The 25,908-nt window shown below is 49.5% G+C and overlaps 2 protein-coding genes and 1 long non-coding RNA gene across 5 annotated transcripts in view; 1 reads left to right on the top strand and 2 right to left on the bottom strand.

Annotated features, from left to right (window-relative positions):
- The window catches only part of LOC101061461 (pyruvate carboxylase, mitochondrial), a 129,135-nt gene extending 127,257 nt beyond the window's left edge, over positions 1–1,878 (top strand). For both annotated transcript variants that reach the window (XM_029839836.1, XM_029839837.1), the window contains exons 25-27: positions 211–351; positions 625–726; positions 811–1,878. In XM_029839836.1, the coding sequence (XP_029695696.1) occupies positions 211–351; positions 625–726; positions 811–960 (393 nt within the window). In that variant the 3' untranslated portion in view covers positions 961–1,878. The remainder of the gene's footprint in view (positions 1–210; positions 352–624; positions 727–810) is intronic.
- On the bottom strand, positions 517–13,395 carry LOC105418842 (uncharacterized). Its single transcript, XR_003889203.1, has 4 exons — positions 13,227–13,395; positions 12,788–12,854; positions 12,393–12,533; positions 517–942 (listed from the first exon to the last, which is right to left on the bottom strand). It is a non-coding gene; the product is annotated as an uncharacterized lncRNA (long non-coding RNA).
- A 2,751-nt stretch (positions 13,396–16,146) lies between these two features.
- LOC101061234 (transmembrane protein 151A) lies at positions 16,147–25,784 on the bottom strand. Of its 2 annotated transcripts, XM_029840704.1 has the most exons (7): positions 25,382–25,784; positions 22,303–22,403; positions 21,520–21,849; positions 21,244–21,378; positions 21,023–21,162; positions 20,862–20,901; positions 16,147–20,732 (listed from the first exon to the last, which is right to left on the bottom strand). In XM_029840704.1, exons 3-7 carry the CDS (start codon positions 21,769–21,771, stop codon positions 19,575–19,577), a joined length of 1,725 nt encoding a protein of 574 aa, XP_029696564.1. In that variant the 5' UTR covers positions 21,772–21,849; positions 22,303–22,403; positions 25,382–25,784; the 3' UTR covers positions 16,147–19,574. The 2 variants fall into 2 exon arrangements, with proteins under 2 accessions (XP_029696564.1, XP_011618037.2); XM_011619735.2 differs by lacking the exon at positions 22,303–22,403 and having other exon boundaries at positions 25,382–25,783.
- Between the last annotated feature and the right edge of the window lie 124 nt (positions 25,785–25,908).

Below are 25,908 nucleotides of genomic sequence, written 5' to 3'. Positions count from 1 at the left end.
GACCAAGTGCATGCTGGGATATACTGCAGAACAGAGAGAAAAGTGACCGCTTCACGCCACCAACCTCGCCGTCTTGATTTCAGCCAGCTCTGCAGTTGCTCTTTATTGCTTTTGCTGGAATTGGAAGACTTTAATTTAAAATTTCAAAGCTAATCTCATGTCTGTCGCTTCCCTCCTCCTCACCCCCCCCCTCTTTCCTTTAAATCTCAGGTGGAGCTGGAGCGGGGGAAGACCCTCCACATCAAGGCGCTGGCGCTGGGTGACCTGAACAAGGCCGGCCAGAGGGAGGTCTTCTTTGAGCTGAACGGACAGCTGAGATCTGTGCTGGTTAAAGACACCGTGGCCATGAAGGTACGCAGACCCGTCGGCTCCTTTCTCAGAACCACCTCTTCCGTACCGCAGCCAGGTTACTGGGTCCGATACTGGTGTCATGGAGTACTTGGACCGGGTAAAAGCAGCTGGTAGGATGGACACCTACTGGTTAATGAACGGTGGCAGTGCATCTGTGCTCATGAATTGATAAAAGATCTCATTGTTTTATTATTAATGGGCGTTACATAGTCCAGTGTGGCCTGGACGCTCCTGCTAGTCGATGTGTGATGACGTCCCTGTTTGGTCCTGCAGGAAATGAAGTTTCATCCCAAGGCTCAGAAGTCCATTAAGGGTCAGGTGGGAGCGCCAATGCCTGGAAAAGTCCTGGAGGTGAAGGTGGAAGTGGGAGCCAAGGTCAGTTTCGTCTCGGATGTTTCCGCTCACCCCCCTCCCCCCACATTGAATGAAACGTTTCCCCGTTTGTTGTGTTACTCCCAGGTGGAGAAGGGCCAGCCGCTGTGTGTCCTCTCAGCCATGAAGATGGAGACGGTGGTCAACTCTCCGCTGAGCGGCACAGTGAAGGCGGTCCACGTGGCGCCCGACTCCTCCCTGGAGGGAGACGACCTGATACTGGAAATTGAGGAATAGAGTGAGGGAGGAGGAAGTGGAGTGGAGGCAGTTACGGAGATTTGATCCCAGAGGACGGGGAGGACGGAGCTCTTGTGGCACCACTGCTGGACATTTTGGCCTTCACCTTGTACATACTGGCTGAGATACACGTCTAACGGCGTAAAATATCATTAGAAGCTGCTTAATTACTGCTAATCTCTAACGTGTCGCTGGGACAGTTAGTCGTCTGTGCACAGTAACTTTAGACTGACTTAATATATGAACATTCCGTTAAATCATAGCGTTAAATGTTAGTTAGCAGCGTGTTCGTCTCAGTTAATCGAGCTCAACTAGTCAGACAAATTGAGTATTCACACGAGCAAAACAGAACCCAACACTCCCAGTTTGTCCAAGCGTTGCCTGGGAAACCAGACAGACATTTTAGGGTGAGGTGACAAACTTCAGCCTTAATCCTGCAGCAAATGTTCAGCTAATCATGAAAGCGCACAAGATAACCGTTACATTTGACTTCCCCTAATCCAGATGTTTCGAACCTCCTTTTCAACTATGCATCTTCATCATGGCAAATTAGAAAACAGCCATGTTGCAACTGCACCTTCTAATTGTGTCTAACGTTGGGCCCCACTATTCATTCTGTAAATGTAGATATGATGACAAAGACTGATATAAAGTCCATTAGTGTTTCCTGCACTAATAACAGCCTCGCTAATGACAATGTTGTGTTTTCCCACTGTCTGGAGGGACCTGAATGCATCTAAGAGCACAAACAGGGATATAATGGTGAGCTGGTCTGGATTTGGTTCATTTTTCAAACATCTGCTGTAATTTGTTTTCAGTTCTCTGAAGTCCAACTAGATGGCATAAAAAGGGAAATAAACACAAGACAGGCTGGTTTTTGTTTCAGCAACTAAATAAAGTGGACTAATTAAAACTGCAGCGCGTTGGTGCGTTCTGTCTTATAGGAGCTAAACAGACGAGCGGAGGCTGGTTTGTACAAACACCCGCGACCTCACCGCGGATATTTTCATCTCTCTGCTCAAACAGACTGAGCCCACAGCAAATAAATGGTACCTTTTCCATTCTCCAAAGTCACGCACACGCAAGTATTACCACAACAATGCTAGCTGCATGTCGTGGTGCATTTGGATGGCGCTGTCTCCATCAGCAGATGTTTTGGGCCTGATTAGGTTCCAATTAACCTCATTAAACCAACCAGGTCCATCACTCAGCTGGTGTTATTGATCGGCTGACACTTCCACTATTAGTCACCAATCATGACGGTCTCAGTGAAGCAGATTAAAAAGGCAACAGTAATCCACTCGCGGACAATTCCCAAGCGCTAACTAGAGGGGGAGACCCCTGCAGGATCAGAATAAAGGAGCCTTATCAGCTTAAACCACAGGGGCAATCATGTAACACAACGGATGTTCTGACCCACTTGTCAGCTGACATGAGTGGCAGCTTTGATTAATATCTTCTTCAAATCTGCATATGTGAATAGGGAAGATGGCAGTGTGCATGCTACTGCCCTGATTAGCATGTTGATGTGCCGAAAACACAACGACACCTCTATCTTTATTCATAAGCACTCCAGAGGCCAGACGGGGCCCACTCGGTCCTGGTTCTGGTCACATGCGATTACCCCGGTGTTACACAAGCAAATGAGAGCCTCCTGATGCATCTCCACAGAACTAGCCACCTGAATACCAGGAGAACACGTCCAAATGTGTTTTAGCAAAGCCCTCCGCTAGCAGCTGAGCACAAAAATGAGAGTCCAGTTTTTCCAACAGATAAACCCCCCCCCCAAAAAAAAAAACAGAAAAGAGGATAAAGATGAGAATAAGCCTCTCTGTAAACAGCGCTGCGAGTTGAATAAATTTCTGAGCATAGCAGCCCGACAGTGCTGCTTACCAGTTAATACAAAACAATTAAAGAACTAAACACAAAAAACAAAAACCCTACACAGCAATTAAGCGGAGGAAGGCCAGCATTCCTAGGCTCTCTTTAGACAATTAACCACCAGTAAAACACCGGTTACCAGATCGACAGTCTAATGGAAAGAAATTAGAGTTTCAGAGGTAGCTGAGAGCTACGCTGAAGTATAAACTGAGCCGTTTGTGAACGTAAAATAGGAAGAAAAGCTTGGATTTTCCAGGTCTGGAGGTGGTCGACTACACTTCCCGTTTGGATCCCTGACTGAAAGCGTTTAATGACTAGTGCCGGTTTATCTGAAAAACCTCTGCTACGTCTCTGGGCTGCACCCAGCCTTTGTCTGCCAGGAACCCACTGAAGAGATCTGTGAACTCTGTTGAAAAGGCTCTGAAATATCCTCGGGTCATGTGGCAGAATCTGTCTAACCCCTACATGAGTTTCCAGAACAGGCACCATGGGGGGCGGGGGGGGGGTCTGTGCTGCGCTGAGGTGAAACTTTCTGCTCTAATCCCTTTGCTGCTGTTCGATAATCCCATCGCTGCTGGCTTTGCTGCTTTCTTTGCTGTAATCCTCCTGCCTGAATAGGAAGAAAAGACAAGGAGGACAGGCTGCACACAGCCTCAGACAGGATGGACAGTCCTGTCCCCCTCCAGGCTGCTCCATCACTCCTGACATGGGCATCTGCTCCGCTAGGCTAACGCTGCGGGAGTCCGTGCTTTAGCCGTGGAGCTAAATTAGCCACAGCGATGAGCCTGGTGTCAGTGCACTGCTTCCCTGCTCGCTGTGCATGTGCATGCACGCTCCTCTGCTGTCCTTTATCTCACTTCCTGTTTAATAACGGCTCGTGGGGACAATTTTCCACCTGTCAGAGTCGGTTGCCAGGGCCTCGCAGGGCAGTCACGCCTCCCGACCTGCATTTCAAGCGTACCAGGAACGACACGCGCCGCCATTTTTGCCACCGATGAGTGACGCGTCCGAAACTGTGGCCTCCCTTTGTCGCTCGGGCTTAAAGCACAGCGGCAAATAAAACACCGGACACCGAGGATCCGCCGCGACCACGACGGGGAGCCCGGCCAGCGAAGAAAAGAGGCAGATTAATTCATATGTTTCTGTATCTGCATCCTCCATCTTGGTGACAGAGCGTTGCAACGTTGTGGCGACGGTTCAGAAGGCACCGAGCGGCTGTGGAACACACAACCGCTTCACTGCTGTCGAGCGAAAACGGCAATCCCACTTCTTCAAAAGACACAACGGGAACACGAGGAACCCGTTGACGGGGGGGGAGCTGTTCTGTCAGACTTGGCTGCAGCGCTAATTACCTGGAACGCTAAAAACTGTTAGCGTGGACGTCCTCCACCCTCCACTTACTGAGTGGTGAATAAATAATGAGATGATTATCTAAAGCGATGCCTCCTGCAGCTCAACGGGGACGAGATTCAGCTAACAGACGGGAGAACGGCTACGCTGTCCAGCACAGAGGGACATGCTATGAAACGCCTGTATCGGTAATAATAAACTAACAGGGATAATCAAAGAAATGAGACAATGCACCGCTGCTAATTTCCCACTGGAACATAATTAAGCTGAGACCCAGAGACGAAGCTCAGGAGACCACGAGCCAGGCTTGATATTTATTACAACGCTCATGTTTGAAGAGGAATCTGCTGCCGCTTTAATTGTTCTAGGATCTAATCCCACCGGAAGCTGGATTCTTCTGGCAATTACAACCAGCCGACACCTACAGACACGTTCATTAAACACAGAATTACACACTCGCACCACGTTGTCTGACATGTCTAGTCACATGACTCGCACAATTGGAAACTAAATAATTTTTTTTTTCTTTTTAATGTGAAGAACGCCACATTCGCTTGTCTCAGTGGACCAGAACATCCAATCCTGTATAATTAAGTAATAAAGGAAAAACATCAGGATGCCTGACTTCATTCCCGCCTTTGCTCGAGGTCAGAATTCAAATTTAGAGTGTTTTTTGCTACGACCGTGTTGACGTTTATCGCCTCAATGCATTTTTCTTCACAAAGCCTCAAGCTGCTCCTGTGTTAACGTCCATTAACACATTCCTGGAGACACATTTTCAAGGTAAACTAAATTTAATTGCTTTGCAGACACGATAAAGATCTTCACGCTGCTGCATGAACGCCAGTCACAATTTTTAAAATTGTGGAATTGGGATTAATCGACACGTTTATTGATCATGTCCATGGAAAATCTGCTGCCGAAGAGTGCCGACTGTCAGAACAAGCTTCTCCGTAAGAGGCCACACACCCCGGAGCATCAGACTGGAAAAACTGGCAGAAAGCACAATAAAAGGACCAAGTGAAGGCTGAATTTAAATGCATTTACAACGTTACACTCCAGTCAGGCAGCTCAGCAGCAGCCTTCAGGGGGATCTCGCTGCTCTGAGAGGAGACGCTCTAAAACCCGACGCCAACACAAGTTTTATCCTTCCTCTCAACATTTAATGTATGGAAACGCTGCACACAGGTGACAGAGCTAGCTTAGCAACCTGCAGCCTGCAGAGGGGGGAAAGGCTTCCTGCAACCATGACTCGTCTCCATGACAGCCCGCTCTTCCTCGCCACGCAGGGGTGCACACACACACAAACATCCTGAAATGTCTTTTCCTTGCCAGCTGTTTGGTAAACAGAAGGCCGCTGCTAGCACACTGAATCCCGCACCTCCTCACACACTTCCTGTGTCCTTGCATGCTTTATTGTAGCCAGATGCTCGTTCACCGATTACACAACCACCAAGGGCATCGAAAGCACCATATACGTAGGAGCAGCTGTGATTTGAGGAGAAAAGTGCGATACAACGCAGGCTGCTGTCGGAGCTGCAAACTAACTCTACAGTACAGCACCATCTTATTAGCTCTGGCGTGTTCCCAGCACTTCTTCCCGACATCGACTCCTGCCCCTGTTGGCATTTGCCTGCCAGAAGTGCCACACGAGAGCGGTGATCCTGTTGGTTCCCCTCTGTGCCAAAGAAGATCAGCGCAGCTCAGATAAGTGCCATCAATGTTGGATTACACCCAGCTGGAACACAATCGCTAAACATGAGTCAAGCAGAGCGCTGTCCGGAGGCACAGAGGATGCGGAATAAACCTCCAGAAATCCAGGCCGCGGCCACAGAACAGCCGTCGCAACCAAGGCGACCCAGTGATGCAGAAGACATCCAGTAAGAACGGGAGCAGGCACGAAGCCCCGTTCAGCCACTGGGTTGGAAGTGATACCAGAGCTACTATTAGCACTCCAGTCTGGCAGCCTCCTCCCATCAACACTTAAATATCTTAAGCCCCTGACCCAAATCCCCTCCCCTCCCCTCCCTGCAGTCACGAGCCCCAACTTTAATGTTGACAGACAGGTTGCTCGTCTGACCGTGTCCCAGAGGACGTGGCAGCGCCTCCCTTCGGGCATAAACTCATTCACGACAAGCGCATTAAAAGTTAATTACACACAATCGCCTCGCACTAAATCCACACAAGCACGTTGGTGTGCAACCTGGATGTTGTCTGCTCACATTCCAATGTTTTAAGGGGTGTCACTCTCATCCTGCCCAAACAGGAAGCCGCAGAGCGATCTAATGGAGCCTCAGTGCCGCTCACAGCCTGCTTGTTAAGCTTGTCAGTCACCTGTGCTGGTTCGACACCTGTAATCTCGCCGTCACACTTCCCTGCCAATTTCTGTTGGCAGGCCTGAACCGGGCAACGCTAGCGAAGAGCGACAGGCGACCCGACCCCTGAACTGGAGCGCAGATGACCTCAACAACTCAACACGTCCCCCTAATAGACTTGGAGGAGCACATTTACAAACATAACTCGCCCCAGTAACCGAAAATACATCCTAATAGTCGGGGGGGGGGGGGGGGGGGATTGTGATGATCTCCAGGCTCGGAATTTAACAGCCAAGAAACGACCTTTAGAGAATTATGTTTAATTATCTTAACTTGGTTTAATTATCCTTTGGACGGAGCCTTCTCGCGGACGTCTTTGGCCATGAAGACACAAAAGCCTGCGGTGCGAAGGCTTGACGAGCTGGTGGCTGGAGCTCAGACGAGCATGTGGTGCGTTTCATTCCTGACGCTGCAGCCAACAAGTGGAGTGCACTTAATGCCGTTAAGCTGAGCCCAGCAATGCGTGGCGTGCATTCTGTTCGCCGCCCACCTCGCTGGAGGAGGAGCTTCGAGGTTAATTACATCGCGCATAAGGGAATGGCGAGCGTCGTCATCCGCGCTTGTGTGCGCCTGCGGCGTTAATGCGTGCAGGGATGGAGAGGGACGGCTTCGCGTTGATGGTAACGAAGCGGCGCCGTGCATGGCCGCAGAGACGGAGAATAAGTCCACAAACAGCAGAGGCGGGTGTGTTTGTGCTGAGGCAGACAGAAACGGACGCACGGGCAGATACACGGCATAAAAAGAGTGAACAGAGACGAGAGAGGAGTGGACACACGTCTTGCAGAAAACCCCTTTGGATGTCAAAGCAGAGGTGTGTGTCAGGGAGGCTGATGGATGGTCCTGTCTATACCAGCCAGAGGTGTACAAGGAGAAGCGGGGACGGGGCTGTGTAGGATAGGACGGGGACACAGACGGAGCGACTTGATCGATTTCACCGGGCGCGTGTCCCCAGAAGACAAAGACGGACAGAGAACAGAGACGTAGAGGAAGCCTTGACTGATGGATGGATAGAGAGGACAGCAGAGAGCCTGGGAATGAATGAGGCCGTGAGGACAACAGGAAGGATTACTGCAGAGCTGCACCATGAATAATCCCGCTGAATGGAGGCCGTCCGGGTCCCGCTTTAACCTCAGAGATGATTCTTCTTACAACCTTGAAGAAGCATCCTTCTGAAGCGGTCTGCACCGAAGCCAGGGCAGAAAAGCAACTCGTCGTCAGCGTGACGCAGCGCCGGAGCGCAGCTGCACAGCGGCCAAAGACAGGAGGCCAGATTTCAGGGATGTTTGGCAAATTCAAGAGGGACGGATCATTTTGTCTCACCGAATTAAAAGGAACAAACCTTCAAATCCACCCCTCTGCCCGTCACCAGGCCTCCGTGTGTGGAGAACCCACCGAAAACAGACTAAAAGTGAGGATGACTTATCAAATTTTCATCTGATGATTGCAAAACCGAGGGAGAAAAAAAAACGCAATTACTTTAGCACATTAGCATGACAGCAGCCTTATAGGTGTCAAGCGCTTGGTTTGTGACATATATTCTCATTATTTAAATCTTCTTTCACATATTTCAAATTGCAAATGCATTTTATCCCCCTGGAACGTTGTAATTGGTTTCCCTGCATTGATGAAACTTCATTTGAAAAATGTAATTTTTACAAGGCGATGCAATTACGTATTGTCAAATACAAATTAACTGGAGTCTAAAGGCCTGACGTGGACTGGACACGTGCTGCGTTACAGATTTTCAGTCTTAAATACGTGGCCGCATCGACGCTTCGGTTCTGAGGCGCCGCATCGTGCTGCTCGCTATGAAACATTCAACGTATATTCAAACGTGCCTCTGATCCTCGATACGCTTCCAGCTGCGGGTTCCTTTCAAAGTGGGCCGAACTCCAGCTCATGAAAGCCAGTTCCAGGCTCGCTGGCACCATTAGCGCCGTGCACACGCCCACAATACGCTCAGCACAGCGCTCAGCAATCCTGAGGCCCATCGGAGAGTCACAATATTTGGCCTTCAACACAACCGGAGGCCCGAATGACTCAGGTGACTCACAGGCTGAGACGAAATGAGAGGCTGCTTCTCACAGAGGGAGAAACGGGGCAGGCTGGAGACGTACAGCGGCTGGTCGCGTTGCACCATGGGAACCACGCTGCCGCCGTCCTAACGTGCTCCTAAAGTCATTTCCTGCTGCTCATCGTAGCACCGTGTTGCATCACTATTATTGCTGTAGTGAGGCTTTTTTCTGCTCTCTCCAACAGCATTACCATGAAAATGAAAGTGCGTTGCAGCCCGGAGCTTTGTCCTCTCCCAGACCCACCCGTCAGGAAACATTAAAAAATTACAGTGCTGAAGGAGGAACTATTCAAGCTGTTTTTCTGGGTCACAGTCGGGACCCATGAAGCTCAATCACTGGCCTGGAGACGGAGCTAGGGGTCGCTCTCAGGCCGGCCTACCTGTTGTATAAAGAGCCGCAATCAAGCCGACAAAAGGATGGAAAAAGCTCCCATATTTGCCATTTTCCTGTTTTTGCTGTTCCTGTTCGAGACGCCTCTCCCCACCTGCACTCTCTCATTTCTTCCCTCCCTTCACACATTTAAATTTTCCATCTCCCCCTCTCTTCATTTCGTTGCCACCCTTGGGTGCAGATGCAGCTCATTTAGTTAATTACTGTCATTTCCGCTTGGTAAGGACCAACGGGGCTCAGACAAACACAAAAAGCACCCTCACACAAACAAAAAGGCACCGCTTGGCTTTTACCGCCTGCATAATAAACGAGTCACCCTGAGGGCATAGCGCTGATGCTTCGGGACACCGAAGCTAATTCAGCTAGCCGCGGAGTTCATGATCTCCCCATCACGACGCAGTTTGGATCCAGCCTGACCCATCTGGTGACGGGGTTGGAAACGTGTTCTGGTGCCGAAAAAGCAAACACTCTCATCCAGATGGCCGTCCGACGTGCAAAACCCAACTAACCCCACACGCGGCATCGGATTTCTTTCCTAGCCTTGGGAAACAGACGAGCAGACACTAGCTTTAGCAGAGAAAGCTTCCGTCAACGCTCTTCACTGCAAAATAACAATAATTAGATTTGACGCGCGGCCCCGCCGCGTCATCTGTCGACTACTCTATTCCATTATTGGTCAGATGAGCGTAACAGCGTACACGACAGCGTCTATTCAATCTTAATTCACGCCAGGGTGAAATGTCATCAAGGAGCACGCCAACAGCCACTCGCGAGGGGGGGGGGGGGGGGGGGAGTAAAGGAAGACGCGCAGAAAACGTGCACTTTTGGATCGTCTTGAATGGCTGAAAACAGTGTGATGCAGAAAAAGCTCTTTATCCAAGGACAGAGTTTGTATTCCACGTGCATAATTCATCCATTCGTGCATCATCTAGACGTAGTTAAGGAACATAAACACCCATAGAAGAGCCCGTGGCTGGAGGTCCGTTGACGGATGATGCATTTCTACATAACTCCCCGTGCCCAAAATCACAGCCTACACCGTGCACTAACTGGGGGGGCGTCTCTCACCACAGGCGACACATTTATTACCTCACATGGCCCTGTTACATTTAGCTTTATGGATTAATAGTTTAAAAGGCCAAGTCCACCTTATCTGGGGAAAAGGTGGGGGGGGTCAATACTGGGAAGAATGATGGTCGCCATAGAAGAGCCACAGGTAACAAGCCAAGACTGAGAGAGACCAGACGTCTGTGTGCTGGAATAAAAGCCAACACAGACCTGAGCAGCTGGAGGATCTACTTCCACCTCTTCAGTGATTTCCAGCAACACACGAACCTCCTCGTCACCATTTAATTTTCCTTTTTCCAGCTGCGTCTTGCCCACTAAACTACTAAGTTGACACGCTGGGTTATCTGATAATCATGCCGTCTTCATTCCTGTTACCCCCACCCCCCCCTTTACTCTCTTTTCATCACACCCTCCTCCTTTTTACCCAGCAAGACTCTGCAGTTACTAAATGTCACAACAGTGCTCTTCAGAGGTTCGGCTGCTGTAGTACAACAGGAGCTGCTCGCTGACTCACAAAGACATGTTCCATTTGAAAACAACTGTCACATCAGCGAAACGCAACATCAACCCACAACAGACGGCAAAGGGAAACACTTAGAGCTGTTCTCCCACCACCTACAAGGATGCTAACCAGGCTAGCATCAGCAGGAATCATCTGACTGCTTAAACTGTCTTTGCCCTGATGTTGCTGGGCTGTTTTAGTCAGTCAGTCCAGCCTCTGAGAGGTTTAACCAGGCTTCTGTGCAACAATTTGATCATTTAATTGGACAACGGAGGCATCAAATTTTTTTTTCCTGCTATAGGTTTCAACTACGGCCTGTTTTCCTGATAAATCTAAATGGTTCACAGGGAAGAAACGGCATGTTGCGTTCATTTTAAAAGTTTTTTGTAGATAGCCTTTTTGTCAGGACACAGAAATATGCAGCGGGAAATTCAGCGCGCTGGTAAGAAAGTGGTGCTGGAATCCATTTTAGTCGTTTTTCTGCTCCCGCAGCCGTGCCGCATCTTTCACGGTGAGCTCCCAGAGCTCTGCGGTGCCTCGCCGTCACACTTCTCCCAGACTCCACTGAAAGCAAACTCCAGCTTTATCCTTGAGATAATGAAAAAGTCTGTGCGGAAGAGACTCGAGTGAAAACTTCAGGGAGAATGATGAGTATTCAAGGGATGTTTTATGTGCTTAGAACGGACAGAATCAGCCCTCCTAAATTACTATCAAGAGAATGAAGCCACTAATACGTGACTGGACATCCAACACTGCAACCAAATGGGCCAAATCTGCCGATTTCTTTAATTAGACGTTAGGTTTGAATACAATCAATACTCTGCAGCAGCTGCAGACCCGATTAAAGAGGTCTTGTTTGTCAAAGTGCAAAGAAAACTCTTTATTGTCCTCTCTGCCTCTTTCAATCTGGGTGCTTAAATTGATTTAAGCACTTTTAGGCAAAAGAAAAAGAAAATCCTCTAGATTTATAGAAACCTGAACACCGTTCAGGGATGAAATTATGGAGATGCTCTTCATCGCCTGCCGCCTTCCTTCCTGCCTTCGGCGGAATCCTCCAGCCACGCAGGCGTCACCTCACCCCCCTTACCTCCAAAGTCCAGACTTATTTACCTTTAACTGCCCTGCCTGCTCAGTCCACTCCTCACTCCCAAACCTACTGAACCTTGACACTTCGGGTCGAGCTGAGACTAAACCCGATGTTCCGTACATGTGCCAGCATCAATGTGACTCGTTGACTCTGTAGAGTGTTAATTACAATGCAAAGAACTTGACTGTATCAGCCCACATAAGCACAGCTCCACTGAGAAAACCCTAATTAATTGATTAATGACGGCCAATTAACGACAAAACACTGATGTGGAGCAAGATTGGAGCAAACACGCAGATCAACGAAGGCTGCCTGTGCTAATATTATAATAAGCAATTTAAATTGTGTTCACTCATGTGTTGAGACAGAACGGCAAGTAGGGGAAAGAGATTTTCCTCAACTGAAGCGGTCGGTAATCTGGACTCATCCCTCATTGATGTGCACTGATCTGTGTGGGGAGTGAAGCCGTGCTGAATAGCAAATGCAACACAAACTGTTGGGGAAGAGAAAGTTCATAGTGGCTACGCAGCCTGCTGCGAATACAGCTGAAAGCCACAGAATACTTACAGAGCCGACGCATGAACAGCATCAACAATGAGGATTTTAGCAACGGAACCAGGCCGGGGGGGTAGGAAACAATGGCCGGTCTCATGAATCCTGCTGCTGATTTCAACGCAAGTGCAGAAGCTGTGGGTGTTGCTTACCTGGAGAAACGCCATGGAGCGGCGCTTCCCGACTGAGCGTCTGTGGAAGAGGTGTCCAGCAAAAGTCCTGGTTCATTAAAGCTGCTCCTGATGCCAGAAGACCCCTTAGGTTAATGCTGCAGGGGCATCATGTGCAGTGTCCTAAAACCAACATAAATAAGAGCACTGTAAAAGGCCTGACATTTCAAAATAAAAGACATTTGCATGGTGCAGTGGCACTGCTGTTGTCCTCCCTGTGAAACACAAGCAACCTTACTGTAAGTCTGTGATACTAATTAGTAGTAGTAGTAGTAGTTTTATTATTATTGAGGCCTCAAATAAAGGAAAATGGGAATATTCAAGCACAGGTAACGTCAAACTGTACTCAAGTACAGCATTTGAACAAATATACTTACTTTCCAGCGCTGTCTGACAGATGACTGTATGGAGCATTAGCATTAGCTTAGCTTCGATAGGATCTGGCTGGGGAAAAAAAGAGGGAGATGAGACACGTGACCCAACAATTGACCCGAAGGCTGCTATCGACGCAACCTTCTATTACACTAAAATATGTTTTTTAAATGAATAAATATAAGAAAAATCAAATTGGAATATTTTAACTTTCTGAGATACCGAATTTCCGTTTTCATTATCAATAAGCTGCGCAAAATATTCATTTAATAAAGTATTGAAATATTTCACTGCGTAATCAGTTTATAATATCTGGTTTTCATAATCTAATATTTTTTTACGTGTGTCTGTGCTGTGTACGCGTTTTGCGCGCATACGTAACGCAACGTTTAATCGTAGACGTTAGCTTTTGAACATGCTAGCGGGCTAGCTAAGGTAGCTTACCTCGTGACGCAGTTTGCTTTGACGTCCACTTCAGGGAGGAAATGGCCTTTAACCTCACCCTGAAGCCCCGAACCCGGGCCCTGACATGTAAACACCATCTCAGCTACATTATACGGTGTGTTTAACATTCAAATCTCGACACAATCGATCGACCAGGCGTTCACTAATTGCTCACCTGTCGCACGCGCACTAATTAATACAGAAGGAAGCGTGGTCACTTCCGCCCGTTGATAATGCGCTTCACATACACACAAACCTGCTTTTAAAGCATTTTAATGTGTTATTTTGGCTTGTGGTTAGACTCAGCCGTGACGGATAAACGTGTTTTTATTGAGGCGCGGTTTCATTTGGTGTCTTAATTCATTTAAACTTCCTATTTCAAATCGAACGCTTCGTTCCGCGTCTCCGAGTCCGACTTGTTTGTCTGGACCACTGTGGGAAGGAATTCCAAGTTTCCCTCTTGTATTCCAGAGTTTTCCCTCTGTTCTACCTGGGAGCGGTAACGAGGTTCTCGCGATAACGGAGAGAACGTTAGCAGAGAATTCCTCTCCTGAAGGGAAGAACGCACAGGCAGAATTCTAACGAGACGGGATTGAAAAGTTCCGAGGAGGAAGACAGCCGCATGTTCATGGTGCATTCATGAGGGAGACGACAGGGGGGTGACAGCTAATACAAAAATCATATGGAATCTGAAAGAAGATGGGAAGAGGTGAGAGAAGGGCTGCATACCAGCAACTGGGAATAGAGGGAGGCAGAGACTGAAAACACATAAGATGCTGCTGCTATTATTAGACAGGGAGGTAAAGCAGGGGGGAGGAGGGGGTGTGGGGAGGGACCACCATCCCCACCACCACACTGCAGCATGAGGAACGTACCAATAGCTCGGTGGGATCACACTCCGGCAGGAAAAAAGCTGGGAATACTGGGAGACATTATTTGTGACCCAGGTCTAAAGAAGACGTTCCCTGTTTTCTCAGATTGGCATCTATCAATTGTTCACCTGGAGTTTTCCTACATAAATGTGTGATTTGATGTTTCTGACACGGCTTGTTGTGTCTCCAGATTCAACATTCCCGACTTTTCCCTCCTTTCAAGCTTCCTTCCTTCCGACTCATCCTTCATTCTGATGACGTGTGGGTGAAGGTCGTGCTGAACCTCTGATTCTCCATCAGTCTCCGGTTTATTCCTCCCATCTCCTCTGCAGAGGAATCGTCTTATGAAACCCTTCGAATTTAAGACGGAGCCTGGAAATTCAATGTTATTCCATATTTGTGTCAAGTTATGGGCCTGGTCCCCGAACTCATACGCCTCCGCACTCACCGCAGACAGATTTAATGACATTTTTACATTTTCAGCATCAATCAAATTAATATTTGAATAGATTTCCATATTTGCTGACGATTGGAGTGGTGGAAAAATAAACTTCTTTTTTTTTAACCAAACTAAACAGAGAAAACAGGTAATTTTGACATTTACATCACATGAACAGCTAATCCTCTGGTTTGGAGTATTCCTTTTTGGACCTCTTACTCCGAGAGGATGAAGCCAGAGCGCCACCAAGTGGATAAAGGGGTGAATAAAGCCTGTCAGTCACTGACACGAGAAACCAAATGATGACATATCTTTATAGCTACTCTGGTTATTAAACATGACTTCAAAAATTAAATCATTTTGAGAAAAGACCTCAACCCAGGACTGCACGAGCGCACGCGTGCACACACGTGGGCCCCAGAGGGGATGCAGAAAATTGGCCCTTCCCCATGAGTTCTGGCTGGTGAGAGCTAATGTAGTAGCGTTAATCATTTAAAGGAAGGAGACATTAAAAGATTTAGGCAGGAATCTGATAAAAATACACCCTAAATGATAGATGTTCTTCTCATCCTTCCATCTCGGACTGAGAGGAGATTGCTGGGCAAACAGCCGTGAGTGTGGCCTGGAGCTCCTGGCGAGGGAGCGCCAACAAAGGCAGATCTGTGGAGGGGCCCCGAGCATCAACACAGGCAGCTGATGGGGGCAAATGGGAGCATTGGGGAAGGGGGGGGGGGGGGGGGGGGGGGGGGGGGGGGGTACAGATGTCAGTGCCAACACAGCCAGAAGGAACAGTGGAGGTTGTTTACATCCCTGCCAGGGTGCAGGGCAGGAAGCTTGTCCTGACACCTGCAGCAGAGGTGCTCGGATCAAACGGATCACTTCATTCCGATCAACAAACTACCTTAGTGGCACCAGCAACAGCAGAAGCGGGATTACTCAGTTGGTGTTTACCTGATGAGACGGTGACACGTGCTCTCCCGGGGGTGTACCTGCCAGGATAAAAGCACCGAACCGAGGAGATGCTGAGCAGGATTGACCCTAAAGGACGGTGATCATGTCGTGGCCGCGCTCTACTGCCCCCTAGCGTCTGGAGAGAGGTAGCGCCTCATGGTTCGTCCTTGCACCATCAGCACCAGAAGCATCTTTATCCTGTGATGGTGTCCAGGCTCAGGCAAACGGCCCTGCGGGACCAGCAGAGTCTTGGGAATTGCTCTCCGTCGGATGAGGCGGCCCAGGCGTTTGTCTGGGGTCAATCCAGCTCCGACAGCGCAGAACGACAAACAGGGTCACGCTGGAAAGCTCCCAGCAGAGAATCTTTGAGTTCACATCCACGCGACAAAGCAAAACCCACCATCCCAGTGAGATGAATAATATATACTGAGCTCAGAAATTCTAATACCCTTTATGAATATTGATGCGACACCCTATAATGTGTACGTAGCTGTAAAATTACATGCCCGCTCCCAATTTTTCAAACGGTGCTAAAGCCTCATAAATAATTTCAGACCTTTCTCGATGTTTAATAGTCCATAACCTGTAAAAAAAAAAATGTTTAAAAAAAAAAAAAAAGCAGCTGTGTTCTTTGAATTAATAACTGCACAGACTGGTGTCCCAAGCAGATTGACTTTATTTGTAATTTCCATGGTCATCATCAACAACAGTTATCGCCTCCAGCTCCATGACCTTCACATCCACCATCCACCCAGATGAAATAATTATCCCAAGCAGGCAGGTGACAACCTGGCGGGACGCCGGCCATCCCGTTATCGCTAATATATCGGAGACGGCGGTGCTCCAACAGAAAGATGCGTTCCGGACGTTAAACGTCACTGCGCAGGACAACAATGTGACATATTGTTTCATACTCCACAGAGGCTGCATGGACACAACATCGACGCCGTGGCAACAACTCCTTTGTCTGGCAGCTCACAAGTAATCCAGCGGCATTTAGTGTACAGCGAGTAATATTATTAACGGTGTGTCGGCATGCTCGGCTATTCTGGGGTAGGAATGGGTGGGGGTGGGGGGGTGGGGGGTTATTGTTATCGTTAAATCATACTGTGGCAAACAGTCCCATTAAAAAAACGAAATGGAAGTTTCTGCAGGTCGTCGGCGCTGTCGGAGCTCTCAAAAGATGAAAATCTCAAGAGATACTTGAAGTCGCTCTTTTCAAACTGTAGCAACAGGTCAAAATGGGGCGAATTACACCGAGTTTGCTTTGATCAAGCAATAGGTAACATTGTTCTTCTTTCTGAAAGCTAGAATTACCTTAAAACACACGATTATTCTAAGAGTCGCTGTTATTCATAGAGTCACAGAGAACTTTCCTCCTGTCACAGGCATGGCTGAATTATAATTGACAGCGCCTTGGGATCATTAAATCACCTCACATTTCTTTCGGGAGATAATTGTATGGTTCCGTACTGCGAACTTAATGTCAAACTAGATGTTTTTCATTGTTTGTTAGAGATTTGGTATGAAAACAGGACCCCGGGGCCACAAGAGAAACAGGAACAGCGTGGAGAAGAAACAGGCGGTGAGGACCGCGATCAGCATGCGCGCGCACGAGCAGAACCGACCGATGGAAAAGAGAACGCCGCTCGTGGTCACGGGCTGGAAAATGGTGCTCGTTCAAATCAAATCAGGGAACCTGCAGAGGCGCGCGCGCGCCGACGTCACACCGGGCGTCATCAACGGCGCCTCTTTGATGCTTTGTTGTTGCTTTGATTCACTTTGGAATTGCTGATTCACTGTCATTCACTGCCCCCTAGCGGACAGACGGTGGTTCGACAGGTTTAAACCGACACGCGAGAGAACTCTTAGGTAACGCTGCTGTCAAACATGCAAGCGCGCACGTGCGTGTAAGACAACGTGGGTTCTCTGGGCACACCTGGAGTGACACACAAAAACAGCCTCCCCGTAGAAATAATATTTTTTTTAAAAAAAGCTGTGACATTTCTAGAGCTTACCAAGGCATTTGTGTTTTAGACATCACTTTTACAACCTGAAATGATGTTTACTCAAGTACGATGATATATAAAAGTAGCAGCAGACTGATTTATAGCATATATATATATATATATATATATATATATATATATATATATATATATATATATATACTGTATATATATATATGTGCTTTTTGGTGGCAGATTAAGATAAACGATGGCTACCCTCACGAGACGGACAGAAAATATACACATAACAGGATCTTTGCAGCTGAAATGATGGTTGAAGGTGAAAGCGGCAACAGTTTGATCAGTCAACACAGAAGTGCGGTCAGGAACGTTAATGGTGATTTTCTTTACCTTAAATCCACAGTTTTATACTCAGGTGATGCTATAGAGTGGGGAAAATGGTCTTTTACTGTCACCTTCTCAGAAACTCTGTCCTCCCAGTTTTTCCTCAAACAGCGACGGCGGATCCAGAAATCAGAGCCGGGCCGAGGTTTCCCCGGAGGAAAGTCTCTGCAGAATCCAGGTCAGGGATCACACGTGTCACTAGTCTTTTGCTGTGCTTTTAGATATCCCAGGTTAGCCAACACTGAAGCCCACTGCTTCTTTCTGGACTTTTCCACTAAAAATGAAAGAATTAGGACAGCTTGTCTGCACATTCCCCACCTGCTCTGTGTTTATTGGAGACATTCATTGGGTTCACCTTAAACTGCTCGGCCCTAAAAATACAAGGAATTGGGTCGAAGTTAGTGCCATACACTGGACATAAATGGAGTAAAGGGGTGGTTTTTTTGCCATGCCTGGAAAGATAATTCTACTGTGATATATAGCATTTAGATAGGGTCAGCTGTATCTTTTGTCACAACTGACAAAAACTAAACTAACCGGGGGGGATGGGGGGGGGGACATTCGCCCCCTATTTTTGCAGTGAAAATGGTGGGAGGTCGTTGAGAATTTAACAGACGCAGGAAATATTTGATTTGTCTCATTGCCGAGCAGCAACCTCCGTCCACAAGAAATGCCATAAGCGGGGGGGGGTGGGGTTGGGCTGAAATCTGATCTCTGCACTTCCAGGATCAGAGACAGAGGTGCATCACACAACCACCACTTCTGAACGCAGCAGAGGAAGATGCTACGGATCGATGATGATGCTCGGAGCGGGACGCGCCGGGTGAGAAAGGAGGCGTTTCAATGCAGAGCTTTTTAACGTCTGCGCTTGTGACTCAGGGGGGGGGGGGGGTTAACAAAGGCACAGCCAGAACACAGGAGGGGTGGGAGGAGGGGGAACAGGCAGAGGAAGCACTGGCTCGTCTTGGATGGAGGATTATGGCGAGGTGCGAGATGGCAGCTGGGCCTCTCCGTTTTAATCGTCTGCCGTGCGAAGATACAAAAGTAGCTCTGAAAATACTCTGGCCTGTTTGGGAATCTAATTTCATTTGATTCCTCTTGCCAAGCCACCCCCCCTTCCCCCCTCACCATATTTAGGCCTTTCCTCTATAAATGTGCTATATTTTAGTCTGCCTCCTTCCAGGTTGTGGATTTGTGCCTCTCAGGGTCTTCTCTGCTCTCCAGCCTGTTATTCTGAGACTCAGCCCACCTCCCACTTTTGCTCTTGCATAGATATATCTGTAAATATATTTACACACACATATATATATATATGTATTCATCCCAAGCATCTAAGCTGTTCCTCGTCTTCATTTATCCCTTAATTCAAGTCCACCTGTCCAAAGACACTTGAGGAAACTGATATTTTTCTAATCCCTCGGACCTCCAGCCAGGTCAATTCGCCCTCCGTTCCTTCAGAAAGGCTTCAGCTCCAGATGAGCGATGATGTGAAATGAAACGCGTGCACGTGAGCAGGGTCTGTCGCCGTTTCTCGACCCTTTTTTTCTCGCCTGCTCTCCCCCTCCCTGACTAGATTCTATCAGCTTTCTTCTCCTTCTGGGGTGGCTGCAGCATATTGCCGATCTGCTCTTTTCTTTCAGCCTCTTTCTCCTCTCATTTCCTCTCCACTCTCATCCTGACACGCTCGTTTCTTTCGGCTCAGCGCCGATTTTTTTCCCGTCCCTCCAGTTTGTCACATGTCGTCTCCGGCGTGGCAGCTCTCCTCTCCGTGTACAATGAGGACGGGAAAGAAGAACGCATCCTGGTAGGAGGGCGGACGTTCTCTCACTCCCCCGCCGCCGCCATCCCTCCCCTCGCCTCCCCCTCCACACTCCCGCTCCACGTCTTCCTCTGAACTTCCTCTTTCCCTCGTTTGCTCCTCATCCTCGTCCGCTTCTCCTTCCAGAACCCCTCTTGTCTCCTCGTTGTTCTGTCTGGAGCCCAGCCCGAGGAATCCACCTCCGCTACTGCTTGCGCCCCCTCCTCCCTCCTCCCTACTTCCTCCCAGTCCTCCCCCCATGCTTCTCGAATGAAACAGACTGTTCTGGCGCCCTCCTCCGAGTCTCCCCAGAGAGAATCCACTCCTACTGAGCACCAGCCTGCCTCCGATGCCCCCGCTTCCGTGACCCGCCGCCCTGATTCCTGCTACCGTGGCGTTCAGCAGAGCTGTGGTTCCCATTGGTGCCCTCAGCCTGGAAGGAAGACTGGAACTGGATGTGGCCCTCCGGCATCGAGGACAAGTCTGGAGGAGGTAAGCTGAGTTGAAGACCACAGGGAGAGCTACTGGGTTGGTCCCCTGGCAGGGGGTGGTAGATGGAGGCCCAGAGATGGGTGTAGAGACGGTCGGATGAGACCCCCCACTTGTGTCTATGTCCATAAGGAGGGCTTCGGAGTAGCTGGGAACCATCTGTTGGTTACAACGGATGTGCCACTCCAGCTCCGTCATGTCCACTGTGTTGACCCGGGAAATAGCTCTGTAGCTGCTCCCACTCAAGCCGAGCGATATTCCTACTGGGTGAATCCCGTTCTCAGTCACTCCATCCACTCCATCCCCTCTCCCTCCCGGCCCACCTCCGCCGCCTCCCCCGCCGGCGTCCTCGTCCTCGCCGAACAGCTTCTCCACGTGGTAGTGGACGGACGCTGTGCGGTACTCCGACACCACCCGCAGCGGCCACGACAGCAGGAAGGCAGAGGCCAGCCAGAAAATTCTGTGCCTGGAAAACCAGGGTTGGTGGGCTGGATCTGGGAACGCCAGGATGTGTTCACGGAAATCCACATTCTTCAGGTGCATGCCCTCCCTGGCCTCCATGTAGTCGTCAAGGCCTTCGTTCTCACCAAAGAAGCGTGCTCTCTAGAAAAACATCAGAATGAAAGCAAGTTAGCATGTCGCTCCGTTGGCAGGCAGGCAGACAGACAGACAGACAGACAGACAGACAGACAGACAGACAGACAGACAGACAGACAGACAGACAGGTCATACCTGGGTGAGGTAGGCAGCCTCGGCACGTGCGCTGGAAAAGCTAAAGACCACAAATACAAAGCAAAAAATAAATCCATTTTAAATTAAATTATACAGGGTGCAGGTAATGTAAGTCGCCACCAGGGGGCAGTTGGGTTCAAAACACAAGCTTTCTGTCGAACCTGAAACACTTGGTGAAGCGCAGGCGGACGGCAGGGTGCAGCTGCAGGTTCACCAGCTCCTTTGACACATCTTTGACACCATAGCGGGCGTAGTCAAACTCAGAACTGGAGGCGTGGGTGTTGACCCGCTCGTGGTACACCTGTGCCAATGAGGGGACACGTGAGGGAGACAGGATGCTGAACAGGAACATGCAGTGCAACCGTAGGCAGCCGCGCGTCACCTGCGTGGTGGTGTACGCGTCCCCATTGCGGTATCTGGTCACCTGACGGGTCCTCCTCACGTAGTGGTAGCTGATGGCCTTCCACCAGATGCAGGGCGTGGCCTGCTGAAGGCGCTGCACTCGCTCGTACACTTCCTGTTTGGATGTAAACAAAGAAATTAGGGAGTCCCACAAATCCACTTACACCGTGGAGCGATTTAGAGCCTAGAGCCAAGCTAATGTTGACGTTTTCGGACCGTGGGGAGAAACCGGGGACGCAATTAGTGTTACATTCACCTGGAATTCAGCATGAGCCAACATTGCCGTCTTGGAAAAGCAGTGCCAGCACTCCACCAGGTAAACCACGTACAGCATTGCCAAGAAGGCCAGGGGGATGTAGACGTAGCCGCTGTAGCACGGACTCTCTGGGTGCAGGATGTCGTTGGAGTACGCCGCTGAGGTGGCGTCCACGTCAGCGCTGGAGTAGGAGATGAGGACATCCACGCGGCCCAGGGCGCACCAGGCGAGCGTGGCGAAGCAGCCGTACATGAGGAGGGTCAGGAGGAGGCACTTCCAGTGGGACTCCCGACACAGCGAGGAGCCCAGCGACTGCTGGACGGGACGCTGCTGTAGGAGGGAGGGAACAGAAGATGTAACGATGCTGCTGACACCTAAACTCCGCAAGAGGAAACATGATCCATCCGTCAGCGCTCGAGGCCTCAGGCTGTGAGCTACGGCTACAATAATGACTTCATTAACTCAAGCGCCTCCTTCAGAATGAGATGATGTTTGCTTTTTTGTAACTTTGAACCACAACATTGACACTCAAGCAGAAAAGCCTGACTGTAGCCAGAAGGCAACCTGCCTTACAACCGCCACAGCTCCATAACCATAAAGAAGAAACATCTACAAGACATCAACAGAAACATCACTGATGTGGCACAAATGTTAAACTGTTCACAAAAAAACACAATGTAATCCTTGGGAAATAGGCCACGCCCCCACACAGTCGCTCGTAGCGTGCGCTAATTATATTCTGCTTGATTTCCGAAGTTGCATAAAATGAATGCTTTTCCGAACCTCTCAGTCGGCTACTGATCAGGATGGCATTGACTGGTTTGAGGAGTGGATTGCCACGGCAACAGCGCTCAGTCCCGCCCGTCACTGGCTAGTTACCTCGTCTAGAGTAAATAAACAACACGGTAAGTCTTTGCTAAACAGCTTGCGGCTAGCTGAAGTCCAGAAGACTCCATTACCCATCATGTGTTTAGTGCGCACTTTAACATAACCTCACTTACACTTTGAAGACATCACATTACACTGCGCTGGCACACACGCGCGCACACACACACACACACATACACACACGCGCACACACACACACACATACACACGCGCACGCACACACAGAATTGTAATGCCGCCAGCAGAGTACATGAATTATTGAGATGAGAATGATGCTTCTAGACCTGTCTCCACTCTGACATCAGCGGCGTCTCGCTGCCAGGTGTGTGAGGATATGAGAGCGAAGGGGGGGGGGGGGGGGGGCGTCACGTGCGTCCTGCAGACAAACGCCTCACACTGAACACCTCAAAGAGGAACGACGGGGCGACACCGGTGTCCTCTCCACTTCCATCTATCCTGTCATCAACCCCCCCCTCCACTCCATTTATCTCTCACTCCTTCATTGCAGCTTCCCCTTTGCTGCACAGCAGCACATTCATCTGGCTGCAACACACACACACACACACAGACACACACGCCGTTGTAGTCAAGGACAAGCGGTGAAAGGCAAAGTGAAGGGCACCTGCAGGCCGGACGTCCAACATCTGTGAGTGCAAAAACCATCCGACGACACACCGAAGTTCCACAAAGACCACCTGGGATTGGGCAATCTCACAATTTCAGATCAGTACTATGGATACGAAAGCAGAGAAGCAAGCATTCGCCGCCAGAGGACACGTCTGACAGCAGAATTTATTAGCCGGACGCTAATAGTGAGTTGCAGTTGTTCTCATGCAACTTTATTGCCACCGCGGACAGAAAACGTTGTTTGTTTTTCCTGCAAATCGAAAGCACAAACCAGATCATCTGTTCCCTGGAAGATAAAGATCATTGCCGCCGTCATCCGTTTTCATTCCTGTCGGCCTTTTCGCTTTCCTTATGTAATCTCTATTCCCTGAATCTTCCCTCCCACCTCTTAAGCATTTCCTCCCAGGTCCAAAGCCAAGTCCCCCCCCCCCTTTGTTTCCTCTCTGTTACAGCCTCTCTGAAAGTCTGTCTCTAAGTGGATTGATTGGGCTAAAAGTGTAGCGTTGGGGGGGGTATGAGAGCGGATGAGGAGCGTGAGAGACGGAGAAAACGGTCATGAACTTTTCATGAATGCAAGTATGAAAGGAGGCAAAGCGGTGGGGGTGGGGCGGCAGAGACACAGCACGGCTGTCTCCAGGGGACGCCGCCACCAAAATCCATCCTTCCTCCTTCTAAATTTGTCCCCGCTGCTCCGTCCCTCCTCCATCCTTTAGCTGGTAAAACAATTAAAATTGCTGCAAAGTTTCAAAATGCCTCAAAATGCCAATTATATGCCCGTCAACAAAACCGGATGTCTCGATGACAGTGCAAGACGTGCTAACATTAGCACGCACGGCCTTCTCCAAGCGTAGCGGAGCTAAAGTTTAGCGTCTAAAGCAGCACCCCAATGGCGTTCCACTTAAAAACAGCACATTTTAGCACAAACGCCACATATTTTTGGCCGCGCTGTGATCATCTTTCAGGCTGTACCGTCTCTGTTGAGCTCGGCTCCTGGGTATGGATCAAAAGAATTACTCACACTCCCCAGGAAACCTTTATATCCTCCTATGAAAGGGTGTCAGCTTTCTCTTTTTCTCCTGTTCTGAAATTCTGAACTGCCCTGCTTTTCATAGCTTAGGAGATAGAGTTGATCCAGGCAGGGACTGTGAACGATTGACAAACGGTGTTTATATTTAACTTCACACAAAATCTTATGTAAATCGCCGATTTCTCACTTCTTCTGCGTTTATTTGCAGCGTAATTCTATTAGATCTACTCAGAAAGCAGCACTGTCAAACATCCCAGCGTGCACGGAGGGGGACCCGCTCGATATTCACACTGCTAATGTATTACACGCTGTAAAAAGTGTCGTATTCTAGTGCCGTCTACTGTCAGAAGCAACGTCAGCAGTCAAATGTTGTTACAAAGGTGGAAGATAAGTGTGATCCTGGTACTACACAGCACGCAGCAGAAAGTGTCTTCTCCGTCTTCCTGTGAGGCCACTCGCACCGATTCAGCTGGTTAGGTGGGACTGGAGCAGCTATAATTAGCAATCCTAGCAGGTGGGTGGCAAAAAGAAGTGAGGAAGTGCAGACAGTTGCCAAGGCCTGCAGTGCACTGATGAAAAAATTACCGTTTGAGGTTTTGAATCACTGACAGCTACAACTGGCACCTGCGTTTTTAAGTGAATTTGTGGAACTGTGTGAGATGATGAGAGCCGACAGGGTGGTGATGACGCTCCAATCTCCAGAGCACGAACCTCAAAAACAGGACCGTAGAATGAGGCCGGAGAGGAAGACGAAGACCCACTTTGGTGCATTGTACTTCACGGACATGGCTGCAGCGGAGCGGAGGAATTAAGTGAAACGCGGGATTTAACTGACGTGCGTCAGGAGACTTAAAACTACTACAGCGAGAGCTCGCCCACATATACACGGGGATGAGGAACAGCTTGAGCTCCAGTTAGTGTTTTCCTGCCTGCTGACTGATATGAGGAGAGAGTGACCGCCAGAACCAGGGTCAGCATGGTGGATTTACTCAGTGTAAACACCAGCTCTGAACATCCACCATCCACCTTTAGGAAAGGTTAGAATGCATTTTGTCAATAGAAGTCCCCACTCTCTCCTGAAGTGGACAGCGGTCGCCACAGGAGTAACACATCACCGAGCCAAGGTCCTGCGTGGAGCCCTTGCACAGGCGCATCGCATTACGGAGAAAAACGTGACGCGCGCGTAAACACCAGAGCGTGTTGGAGCTGCACGGGTGAGTTACGGGTAACCAGGTGGCTGTTAGTAGCTGCCAGTAAATCAATGGGTAAATACATGTGCACATGCGCGAGGAGACGCAAATCAAATGTCATTCCGTTCACCTGCTCTCGATCCGAGCCTTCCTCCAAAATGGGCTCTTCTGCGGCGGCAGTCTCCTCCTCCGTCTGCATTTTGACCTCTTGCCACTCCTTCCTACCTTAGGACCGGGAGCAGGCAGCTCCCACCCCGGTAACGTCCGAAGGCAGGGACCTCCTCCCCGGCGGTGCCAGCTCGGTCACCCCATCCGCCGCAAGTCGGAATCCAGTTTCGCGATGGCGGGGCCTGCGGCAAATTAGTATCATCTACTTCGCTCCCCTCGCCCCCCTCTCTCCTGTTCCGGTGATGCTTCCCCGCCGACCCCCAGCTCAGCGCGTCTCTCCTCCCCGCTCCATCCTTCACCTTCCGTCGGAGCCAAATGAGTCTGGGCGTCGGGAAGTCGAAGCCCCGCCGCCCTCCCCGCGTCCGACCGTGTTCGCCGCTGCTCCCTCCCGTGATGCTCGGCCGCGTCCGCGCGTCTCGTATACGTGTGTGCGCGTGACCGACACGCCGGACAGAGGATTCCGCGGGACGCTCGCGCGGCAGACGCACG

Source organism: Takifugu rubripes, chromosome 8 (assembly GCF_901000725.2).
Source record: "Takifugu rubripes chromosome 8, fTakRub1.2, whole genome shotgun sequence".
Taxonomy (NCBI): domain Eukaryota; kingdom Metazoa; phylum Chordata; class Actinopteri; order Tetraodontiformes; family Tetraodontidae; genus Takifugu; species Takifugu rubripes.
This window is presented reverse-complemented; position numbering and strand designations above follow the sequence as displayed.